Here is a 12,461-nt window from a genome sequence, read left to right on the forward strand (position 1 = left end):
TCAGCCTTGGAGAAATAAATATTTACTTAGCTGTTCTCCTGCTGTGCCTGCTCAGTGCCTTTGCTTAATGATGATTTCAGTTCAGCTTTGCAGGGGTTTTAGGGCAATATACTCTCCCAGAAAATCAAGAGGCTCATTTGCGGATAACTTTACCTGTGTTCTTCCCTCCCTCTTGCCTAACCCCTGCCCTGCCTTTCCCCCAGATTAGAGTTTGTTTAAACAAATGTGTGTGCTAAAGGCTCACCCTTTGCCATCATATCACATGGCTTTTCATTTCCAAAGGCATTTCAATGCCTTTGTTTCAGCATTATCAGTTGCCAAGATCAGTTCTGGTGAGGAGTCAAAATTTTGCCTATTTATTTGCACACTCCATTTGTCTTGACTTGAAACTGTGAATAGAAGGTTGGACTCAAGAAGTTTCTGCTGCCCTCCCTTGCCATTAGTTGAATTTTGGAATCTGTAATTTTCTTCTTTTCATCTAAAACATCAAATCACATTCTGGATTACAACATCTGTGCTAGAGCCAAGCGCAAGCTGCTGTTTCAAAACATGCATGTGTTCATATTTGAAAAGTTTATGTTATGTTTTCTCTACCACAATCTTGTGGAGTCAAATCAGAAATCTTACTTTTTACTCAAGACATCAAGCTGGTCTATGGTATCAGATTTTTTTTCAGAATAGGACCTCTAAAGTTAACCTCCAAAATCTACATTTATGCACCTAAATGAAGGTTCAGCTTCTTTTTAGTCCTGGAAGTGCAGCACTATCTGGAAAATAAAAGAATAGGTGATTTTATTAATGCCATTTCAAGTAATTTTGCACAGTTGAAACTGTAATTCTTCTATTAAACAAAAAGGAAAAAGAAAAAACCCAAAAAACAAAACAAAAAAACCCCAAACGCCACAAAATAGCACTATAAAAATTCAAACTCTAGAAAGATTCAAATTTTGTTTTCTTTTTTTGCCATTTAAAAAACCTGCTTCAACTTATTTAAACTACTTATGCTTCATTTATTTGAAACATGGCAAGTATAATTTTGCCAATAACTAGATCCAACTTCTGAGCTATTTTCTGCCAGAAAGCAGAAATCACTTCAGTAAAGTAATATATCAGGCTCTCCCTTCATCTATTTCCATCCGATGAGGTTTCAGCTTATAGCAGAAATTGTGTTTTATTAGGCCCTGAGTACATGACCTGGCACTTGTGCAGCTGAGTTTCATCTGACTACTATGACTCTGGTCCTTGAAGTCATCCCACTGACTTTTTTTCTTTTCTATGATATTCGGAGCCTCCTCCATAATGATGATTCATTCCACAGTGTGTCATCAGCACATTTTGTTGGCACGGTCCTCCGTTACCATGCCAAGAACAGTGATGAAAATATTATGTAAGATTTACCTCAAGAATCAGCTATGAGGAATTCAACTCATAACTATCCTCTAGCCTGACAGAAATAATGGGAAAAGCAGCTAAAAAAGACCTCCTCTCCGAACTGTCCCAAAGACATGAACTCAGCAGATACTTGTCCAATTTTTTCTTAAACATAGTTGATCAGATTTCAAACACTCCCTATTAGTAACTGAGTCTCCTAACCACTGGAGTGCTCCTGTCCCTGAAGTCTGCCTTGAACCACTTCTCTGACCTTTTCCTTGTTTTCACTGTCCCAAATACAGCCAAAGAATCAGTGAGTGATTCTTCTGCTCACAAACCACAATACCATGTTCTGACACGTTTACTACTACCTTCCTTTGAGCTGGCTCCCTACACCTATATTCATCAGCTGATGCTTTTGTGCGTTAAAAGTTCCACCACAGGCATTCATTTGAACATGAAGCACTACCCATTGAAATCAAGATTTATCTGATTTATGAAGCAATTCCCAGGCGCATGATCATCTTTCTTCAAGAATTTTAACTGAATATAAAGTTAAAATTTTGAAGTTTCCGAATTTTAACTGAAGACAAAGCTTCCCTCTGTTTCCAGGTCTCAGCAGTCTTGTGAAGTCATCTTTCATGGGAATTCACACAACATTCCCTCTTGTAGACCTCTTTAAGCATTTATTCCATATATCAAGTTAATGAATTTCCTCATCAGTCCTTATGAGTGCCCCTGTCCCATAGGTATTCAGAATATTCTCAAGGTTTCTGCCATGTAACTTGGAGGAAATTATATGGTATGAACATAGAAGAATATGTTCTGTGTACAATTCACCACAAAGATAAACATTATGTTGCCGCATTTGGAAACTCCTATATATAATGCCAATAAAGAAGACAAATTCCATCTTATTCTAATTAACCTGGAAATCCTTCCTTTTTATAACGTGAGAGGGACTTCAAAACATTCAGAATGTTAACAGACCCACAGGTATTTCAATTTTTCATATCTTCTGGTATACATTATTGATCAACAATTCTTGATCCATTTCAGTATCAGTCTTTTTTCGGTCTAGAGAATTTTAAAGTTTTGAACCATTGCATCTACCTTTTTCAATAAGAAAAATCTTGTTTTCCTTGGTTCTGACAAGAGTTGACCTTTATAAATACTAATGTTGTGTTAGCGAGAAAAGATAGCAGCTTAGGGCTCAACAGGAGGATCCTGGATAGCTCAAAGAGTTCCCCTTGGGCCCAGGGACTGAACAGTAAGCTATGTTGAGGGTTCTTTGTTTCATTGACAACGCGAAAATCTTAAAGCAAGAGACATTAAGGCCTTTTATGCAACAGATTCAAGTTGGATCTACTAAGTGCTTTTGGGTGTCTTTGGGTTTTTGTAGTGGCCACTAGCTGAGCCCAGATTGATTCAAGTCTAATGGTTATGAGGTTTGTGAATAGTCTGATAATCAAAAATGAAATCAGAATCCATTTTTCCATCTAGTTGGTAGGAACAAGCTCTGAGACTTCAGTTAACATGAAGATGAGCTCCCCTTCAGTCTCCAGATGCCATGCCTTCAAAGGAGAGCTAAAATTTATTTATGGAAATACTTGGACTCCTCCCCTCCACCCCTCAAATGAGTAGTCATAAAGCTGTAGGGTTCTTAAAGCCTGATCTTCAGTAACAGCACAAAATACTGCCTTTTATACTGTGCTGCTAATGCAGTGAAATATTGCAATATATTTTTCCACCCAGAGAGCAACACCCAGTTAACATTTAAGTTAGTGAAGTGGAAATTAGTGTGACCTAATTTAAGAACCAGTCAAATGTCTTAGGTGATAAAGTTTCACTAAAATGTAAACACCACTGTATTTCTACTTTGCTTAATAGAGTCCAGGGTAAGGGGTGGGAGAGGATGGTTATGGCAGAGGGGAATGCAGTAGAGAGAAGGAACCCAATATCCAAGTACTAATCCAGCTTAACTTTTGTGAACGGAGGGTCTGGAAGGTTCACTTTCAACTCACACGTATGACAGGTTTTCTTTGTGTTATCCAAAAGGGGAGGAGAAAGGCTGATACTACTAGTGAACTCAAATTAATTTAGTGAAAGTCTGCAGGGAATTATTTATAGCCTATGTGCCAGAACTGTGTTTCCGTTAATGGTCTCTCTAGGCCATGCTCAAAAAATAGCACAGTCTCATATAGCGTAAGAAAGATTTGGCAATGCAAAAGTAACTGTTTTCTATTTTTACAAACTCCTTCCCAACCCCTTCCTTGTTCCACTCATGAACTCTCTTCCTGTCTCTGTGTTCTTCCTCCTGCAGTCCAGTACATCGTTCAACAGAGATGCTGTGAAAGCAGGGACAGGCCGGCGTTTTCTTGGTGGGCTGTTAAATGATACATCCTACTGCTACACTCTGGAAGTCTCATTCTACAGCTACATGTTGGGTGGACCTGCTTCTGCCATCCCCTACACAGAAGAAGCATGTATCCTTTTGAAATCCTTCCTCCTCATGCAGCACACGTGAACTGGGCACTTAAGGTAAATACTTCTATCTCAGTAAGAGTTTGCTGAGATACGAACACACAAGTGGAAATGTGAGTCTGCTCCTGATGCTTTAATTTCCCTCATATTGATTCTTCATACTGTGGAAATTCGAGAAGAGAAAGGCATATTAGATCAAATAAGCTATTTCCCTCTTGTAGGAGATTGTCTCACACACTTATCATAGAAACTAGTTTTGGAGAGCCTGTGATCCATTTTCTTCCACAGTCTTCCATTTCTTTCTTCATTTCTTTCCTTATTCTCTCATTATTCCTGTGTTTGTATTATTGTTTTAATAGCAAGTTGAAAGTGCATCCTTGGTACTGAGTTAAAATACCTTCTTTGCCTTTGGACTGCAGCCAAAAGGCTCTAAAGGATCCATTAGGTTCTGCAGCTGCCTTAGGGCCAGGTCTTTAATACCACTTGACAAAGAAATGGAAAGTGAGCTCTGCAAAGAAAATCAAGAGTTGCCAGCGTTTCTGAGTGCTCAAATAGAAGCAATTCCTCATTCCTCAAAAAGAACATATCCATCTGGCTGTCTCGATGTACCAACAATTTGTAGAATTGTTCTGACTGATCTTATGATCTGCTTTTATGTTTTTCTTTCTCTTTTGGTCACCATGTTCAATCAGATAAGCAGTGCCCGTACTCCAAGTATGGGTGTGTTATTCTATTTTGTCGTTCTATCTTGGTAGCTTTTGAAATTTCCACAGGTTTAGAAACACTGCAGAGGGAGAGAGGTTAGCTGTGATTGCCTATTCGCCTCTCCACTGCATTTCAGGAGCTGGGGGAAGGTTTGCAGCTTCAGGATGACGAGGGGGAAATTTTCATATGAGATGTAATTCTCCACCATCCCCACATGTGCACACTGTGTAGGAATAAGAGTGAGAAACAGGGAGCAGGGAAAGTAAGTCTTAACCATTTGGGGTTTTCTGGTTTGGCTTCTCCACTGAAAGTGAATTTTGGAGGGAGGAGGATGGTTATAAATTAAGGTAACTTACTGGACTTAAGTGTTTGGAATACAAGCTCTTTTTTGCACAGTAAGGTTAACTGTTTCCAAGGAACAGCTTCTTATAACATGCACCTATGTGGTAAATTTTGCCACTGAGGAAAAAATTGTCGTTACTGTTACATTGAGGTTTCTCCTGTTGGTATTTTGGCATTTTAAGAACATGTGCCTTAGTTTTACCTTTAGTTTTCCTCCTTGCTTATTACTCATTGTACTGATAACTGCTTGTTTATCTTCTTTCTTTATCAAGAACAGTTCTTGCAGTGAGGTGTGGGAAGAGTACCTATACAAATGAGATCATGATTGCCTTGAATACATTTTCCTTCATGACTTGTAAGTCATGCTGGCTTAGTGTCCTTCTCCATAAAGATTTTTGTTTCATTACAGAGGTTTCAGGTGTGGGGTCTAACATCTCTATCTATTTGCTTGGCTTGCCTTCTGCAGAGAGCACTGCATCATTCTCCATTCATTCATTGTGCCCATCAGCAGCTAGAGCACAGAAAACAGGCCCCAGATCACAGAGATCCTTCTTGGGGGGACATATGCAAAGCTCAAGCTGCAGCTTGATTTCTACAGTTACGGTTTCACCTAGCTGAGTGAAAAAGAAGGAGAAGCTGGTTTTGACTGGCCTGGCAGACAGCAAGCAGGGAGGGTTCTTTGCCCACATAGTTCAGCCCACTGGCATTTTGCCCTGGTAGGTTTTAATTTTTCCCTTTTGAATGGAGGGATTCTGTCAAGAGTGCTGCTTGTGACAGCTCTTCCTCATGTGTGCAGTTTCCTGGTTAGAGAAAGAAATGACGGTGCTTGAAGCAGTCTCTAGGCTGATCTGATCTAACACAGGAGTGGCTGGATTTATGCACATCCTATCCTGGCAGGGGAGAAGTTCTGTATCACTGAAGTACCTGTGACCAAAAGTAAAACAATTGCAGAACGTTCCAATTTAGCCTGAACAGCCCTTCCAAGCTATTTGCAAGTCAGTGATTAATTAATGCTCACATTTTTTAATGGAGCTGAACCAAAGACACAGCCAGTCAGTTTATATTGGCCTCCAAGGATGGGTGTGCTTCTATTAACTAGCTACATGCAGGCAGCAAGTCAAGCAAATAAATGAAGAAAATACAGTGAGCCCAAGAACGGTGAACTGACAGGGCAAGAATTCAGGAATTCTGCCTTCAAAGATATGTTTCTTAGGACTCTGTTCACCCCACTGAGTTACTGGGTTGTGGGGTTTTTTTGTTTTGTTTTGTTTTTAAAAGAAAAAGGATCGCGGAGGCTAGAATTGTTCAAAGCTTCTAGTGTTGGAATAAGAAGTAGACTGAGACTCAGCCTCACATTCAGGGAACCCCTGGCCTCGAATAACACCTACAAAGCAGACCACACCCCACATTCAGAAACTAGCCATACTAGCTCCACATAGAGACCAAAACAAATGAGGGTCTCTGGGTTCTACAAAAATACTAGTTCAGCCTAATGTTGTTCCTGTTGACAGGTGAGAAAACGGGACAAACTCTGAATATTCTTCTGTTTGCACTGATGGCATATAACTCTGTCAGTTTTGTTCCTTTACAGCATCCATAGCAAATAATGCCATTATATAAGTTGATTAGGTTTGGTTTTGTTGGATTTTTTTTTCCTCAAACCTCTTCATGTTCCTCAGGGTTTATGGGCTATCTCTGTGATCTACACAAACCTCTGTGTGAGCCTGTAATAGACATATTTCTACACTGGGTAAGACTTACTCGGACTTGTGTGACTGAAACACACTTTGTAATTATTGAGATAAATGGATACCTTACGTGCGTGAAAATGGGAGACAGACCTCCAGTATTCCAGTCTGATAAGTGTTGGAATTCTGTCATGTTAGCGTGGACAGTAACTTTTTTAAGTAAAAAAAGTATGAAATTTTAAAAAAAGGAAAGTCTCGTTAAAAGTGGAAGTCTGTCCCAAATTACTCCAGTTAGTATGACTGATGTTTTCTCCTAAATTAAATACCTCAAAGATTCAGAATTTAGAGGATTACATCTGCTATGTTCTATGAAAACAAATTTGCCCCTGAGGCTGCACTATTTAAATGAAATCCAGGAGTGAAGGATCTGTCTGTGCAGCGGCTGTTTGTTTGAGACATAGATGGTGGGATAACAGCATCCTGCGGACTGTTAACATTCTGGCCTCTTCTAACAGAAAGAGTTCACATGGTTGCATGAATGTCTCGGGCCTCAATTAGCATCATAACAGTAATGGTAACAGTAACTGCCGGAATGCCTCTTGTGTTTGCATCAGGTGTAACTTCCTGAACGTCCCATTACATGTTCCTTCAGAGGTATGTGTGTGCCTGGGAGGTCTGCATCTAACTGATATGCACCTGGTGTATGAGAAACACGAGGGCTATGTTCTATAAACCTGGCTCTGCAGAATACCCTACGATAACTTGTGCTGTAGATAACAGTGAACAGATTCTGTTTCAAAGGGCATAATAAGAGGATTGTAGGCTTGTCGATTAGTTGCCTGGAAGTGGACAGAAAAATGTTTAAAATCCTACTCACACATGCACACATTTGGTGGTAGCTGATTAAAAAGGCAGCACAGCAACAGTTTGCTCAGCACTAGGTGAAGAAGCTTGAAAATGAGCTGATATGCTTCCGTTAAACGCCGTGTTTTACTAGGCTTTTACAGGGCTTATGACACAAGGCATGTAAACTGCTCTGTAAGATTCACCACCAGCAGCTCAGCTGCTGAGCTGTCTAGATACACACCAGCCTCATAGCTGGGCAGGCAACAAAGGATAAAAGAGGGGGAGGACAGATGAATCCTCAGCTGTAGGACTCTGAGTGCTGCTCCGATAGCACACCCAGATTTGCTTTCCTCTAGAGCTGCTGATCAGCAGCCGTCACAGCCTGACCTAAGAATGGCCAGTAAAAGTGTCTCACATCAACAGTTTTAAAATCTATTGGGTTCGTTTTTCAGAGTGTTTGAACTGGATCCCTGCTGCACAGCAGGCAGCCCATAAGAGAGCATAAAAGGTTTTTACTTTTCCAAGGACTAGCCATGAGGTAGGAAGATAGAAATAATGGAGACCAGGCAAGAACTGGTATGATTGCAGCCTGGTAGCTGTAGGAGAGAATAATCACCAAGATAGGTGAGCACCACAACTCTCAGTGTGTCCGTGGCTTTTTTGTGTATTTTAATCTTAATTCAAAGCTTCCTCCAGGTGGGGAAGTCCCTCATCCAAAGATGGGCCTCTAGTCTATGTATATGGCTTTACTGACAGAAATCACTTCTGAGTAGAATCCTGGACTAAGGGTCTGGTGGAACAATTCTCCTTTGTACAGCTTTTTTAAGCACATCACTTTGCCTCTTTTTTTAATGTCCTCAATGTAAAGAACCAATTTAATGAAATTTCTTTTGTAAAAGCCAAATAAATTAAAATAAAACATTTTGAAAGCCATTTCAAAGAATATGGAAGAAAGCGACATTACTAAAATTATCCCAAGGTAGGTCTTCTCACATTACAAACAGCTGAGAAATTATCTCAATGCTTTAAAAGAGTATAGCTGAACCAACTTGCAAAGATATCACTTGGTGTTTTCCATTCCACTGAATGTGTTGAATTGGAAGCTTTGCATCCCTTAAACAGGGTGTAGTTGCACTGCTGTATTCTCTCTCTTATTTATGGGCATTAAAAAATGCATTTATGTGGCTACAGCCACAGAATGAAAGCTTGGATTGACTAGAGTCTCTTCAAGTGCCTAACAGGAGCTCACATCTTGGACTCCTGGCACAGCTGGGACCACTAGGTTCACTCTTATTCTTAACTTCAAGAAGAATATCAGCCTGCTGCTTGACTGAGGACTTGAGAAGTTAAACCCCTGGAGGAAACAGTCATTTGCTTATATCCAGATTCCTTTCAAAGAATACTTGCATCTCAGTAAATGCTTGTCCTGGGGAAAAGAAATCTGTATGCAACTACAATTCCAGTAAAAGCATCCATAACTTTTAGCGCTTCAAGGACCTGCCAGTACTCTAGGGCAAATGTACCTAGTTATTTTGGGATGTTTTACTTTTTTTTTTTTTTTGGCAACTGGCTGTCCTGATCCTTCTAGCTCTGTTATAGATATCCTTAAGAGCCAGGTTATGGCCCTTGAAGGTTCATTCCCACCTAGTAAAGGCAACATTGCTAGCAAAAGCCATCAAAGTACAACAGGCTGTGCTGGTAAAGCTGAGGGAGCTCTGCAGAGGTTATGCAGTGTGGCTGATGTTTGAACTTGAGTTAAAGCATGTTGACAAGATGATTTCAAAGTAAATAGGGCACATGCTCAGGAAAAGACCTCCAGAGGTCTTCATCTTCACCCTTCTTCTGCTAAACTACTAGAAAAAGGCTCCTTTCTATGTGTTGCAAAAAGTGGCATTAATCCTAATCCTGCAGATTTTCCTAGGAGTGACCTCCTTGCACATCACCTCTTCAGCATTTGGTTATTTCTCAGTGCTGTGTTTTGGGCTGTCTTTGAGGAAAGACGACAAAATCCTCTTTCAACTCCCCAGTCTGTATGAAAGTGTCTATGTTTACAGCCCCAGTTTCAAATGCTCTTAATATTACTGGAAGCATAGAGCTAAATTATACAGTTGTAAAGTTACTTTGTAGTGATAATGCTGTCAAGCATCAATATCTCTGCCCCAGGGCACCATGGAAACTCAGTTAATGATATAAGAAGCTGATATTTTTCAGGGTTGCAGCTGTTGGCTCATACTCAGAAAGAATCTGTGTGTTGTTCCTATTGGGTATATACAGGGGGACCTGCTCAAAGAAAATTAAGAAACAGAGAAAGTGCGTTTAATGAAGTACAGTGGAACGAAAATGCAAAGCACCATACACCATGGCAGTGTGCACACTGCTTTTCCTCACACAATACAGTTTGATATAGTGGATAATGCTGTAGAAGAATATTTATTTTGCTGTAAGAGAAAGGCGCTTGTGGGGGAGAGTGTGTATTTGTGCGTAGATTTGTTTATCTAGTTGCCTGTAGCACTGACTGCATCAATCTATGCAGAACACCGTCGAGGAGTCTCAGTAAAGAAATGGAAATTAAGGCAAGTGACTACAGTCAATTTAGGAATATCTATAATTTTTGTAATGGATTTCTTAGCATCTGTTTCCCAAAGTGCTTTGATAGCCTCAGATGAAAGATGCTATAAAAGTGCAAAGTGTTACTATAAAGGTGTTTTTTCTTTTAAAGAAAGAAATATTTTAAAAATTATTTTTATCTTTTCTCAAAAGTAGAATATCAGTCTTGGAAGGTATCTTCAAAGTATTTCCTGGGGATTTAACCATATTATTCCAGTTACCTTTTGTCTAGATGCCAGGTACCAAAGACCATGTGAGTGGGAAAATGGTCTTGCAGTTAACTGCTACAGTGAGAGTGGTCTTAAGTACCGGTTCACCTGCGTGCCCAGTGCTTTGCATACTGCCTCTTTGGTCAGCATTGGGGGAAGGAGGAAGAGCAGGTCAGACTCATGGGCCTGGTTTAAGTAGAAGTGAAAGGGAGTTTGTAAGCTGAGGATCTAGTCTTAAGGGAATGAAGCCTCAGAGGTACTGAGAGGCTACCTGTCCTATCAGATTCTAAGGCACAGGTTAGACTGAGCACCATGGTTTGCTCCGGAGTTGTGTTGTCCTGAGCATTGTAAAGGAGGACCCCATAAAGTGTAGATTAATTTCCTTCCTGCTACGTACACAGGTTTCTTTTGCAAGGATACTAAGGTACTGGGAAAAGAACAGATGGTTACTGTGGGACCAGAATGTAAGCAGGGTGCATGTAGAGACCCACAGAAATGCTCTCAAGTCATTTTTAGATGTAATGCAGGAGCTTGTCTTTGAGGAGCAGGAAGACTTCAGTAGCTGAGAGCCTGGACTAGGAAATTTGCATAGGCTATCTTGAGACATATTAATATTTACAACCTTATTTGGGAACAGGCACCTTGTGGACAGTGGGAGCATAAATGTCTTACAGAGACACTTGTGCAAATACCATCCCCGCTTCCCACCAGCTGTCTTCAACATCCTGCTGGCAGGCAACGTGCTCTTTGGCATAGGCAGGGCTCTACCCAGTGACATGGGAAGACTGATGCATACAAGCTAGCCAAGATGAGGAAGGCCAGCTCTAGAAATGATCTTACATCCAATGCAGCCTTTGGGGTTTCTGTTGAGACACTGCCTGCTAACCGGTGCCAAACTGTCACTGTGACTGAAATCCTCATCAGTGCTTTCCATTCTAGCTATCAATGACTCCCACTTGCTATCAGGCCAACTAAATCTGTGGCCTACAAGCACAGAACTGTCCGATTCAAAATGGTTTTGATGGTGGTATAAAAAAACCCCAAAACAACCCACCATAAAATGTGCCAGTTAATAATAAAAAATGTTACATTTTTCTATCAGTATTTCTTTTGCACACAGGAGAAAATAACTTAGACCTGACATAAGTGATGCTTTTGCTGAATGGTCGGAAGATGAAGTTGATTACCTGAGTGATTGCAGAGCTGTGGCTAATATAAACATGGGGGGAAGCTCCCTCCAGGCCCTGCTATCCCTCTTGGAACTGGCTTTCAAGGTTTTTGAATGCCTCTTATGAACTGCCTTTTCTATAAATGGTAAATGTTAAATTCGTATTAGTAACACTCGCTAAACTTAAGTGCAAAGGAAAGGGCAAGGCTAATCTGAAAGGCAATGGAGAACAGGGCTTAAAAGATATTAACAATTTGTTGGAAATGTCTGAGGGGAGTGGTTAATATGACTGAGGAGTAGCGTGTAAGGGTTTGAGATTTAGGTTGGGTGAGAGCTTTAGCCAGTGCTGTGTTTTGGAGCTTGCCCAAATGTCAAAGGGAATGAAGAGAAAAAAGTCATTCAGAATGAGGCATTTTCCAAAAAGCAATAAACAGAAAACTTGCAGTGTCTCTGTGATAGGTCTCTGCTTTTCTTTAAGTCTGTAGTGGTATTTGTGTGTTTACATGTTTGTCACCTTTTTCCTTTTCTCTCCGTCTCCTCTCTTATGGCTGAGTCTTCTCCCCTGTGCCTGCCTGCTGTCTGTATCCCCACCATCTTGTTTGCAGGTTTAGGTTGTTACCCCTACCCCATGCCCTTCTGTCGTCTCATCTGAGTTTTTGCAAGCAGAGTTTCATTAATCAGACACACCCAGGCTCTGCTTTTTGTTCATTTTGTGCTCACTTTCACCTGAACTATTCCTTTTTTCTTTTATATTTGGCCATCTAAAGGCTCAGCAGGGCTTACTGGTGATTAAAGGAAATTCCAGGGTGGGAGCAGAAGTTATTTTTTTAATTACTACTTTTTTAGTCCCAAATATCATCATCCTGGAAGGGGAATTAGAGACATTTTTTAGGAAACTCAGCAAAGAAATTAGTGTCTTTCTGTATGTGCATCCTTCTCGGCTGCTTGACCAATTGCAATTGGATTTGATAGTGATAAAGGTCTCAGAGATATTACATTCCTAGGAGTTTCATGAAAAATAGCTGGCTGATCAGAGAGGCC

At 40.5% G+C, this 12,461-nt stretch overlaps 1 protein-coding gene across 1 annotated transcript in view; it reads left to right on the top strand.

Moving 5' to 3' along the window:
• The window catches only part of AGBL4 (ATP/GTP binding protein-like 4), a gene marked incomplete at both ends in the record, with an annotated part of 69,961 nt that extends 66,104 nt beyond the window's left edge, over positions 1–3,857 (top strand). The window contains one exon of the mRNA XM_010137973.1: positions 3,695–3,857. Within this exon, the coding sequence (XP_010136275.1) occupies positions 3,695–3,857 (163 nt within the window). The remainder of the gene's footprint in view (positions 1–3,694) is intronic.
• Between the last annotated feature and the right edge of the window lie 8,604 nt (positions 3,858–12,461).

This window comes from Buceros rhinoceros, unplaced genomic scaffold (genome assembly GCF_000710305.1).
Source record: "Buceros rhinoceros silvestris isolate BGI_N320 unplaced genomic scaffold, ASM71030v1 scaffold8146, whole genome shotgun sequence".
NCBI classification, from domain to species: Eukaryota; Metazoa; Chordata; class Aves; order Bucerotiformes; family Bucerotidae; genus Buceros; species Buceros rhinoceros.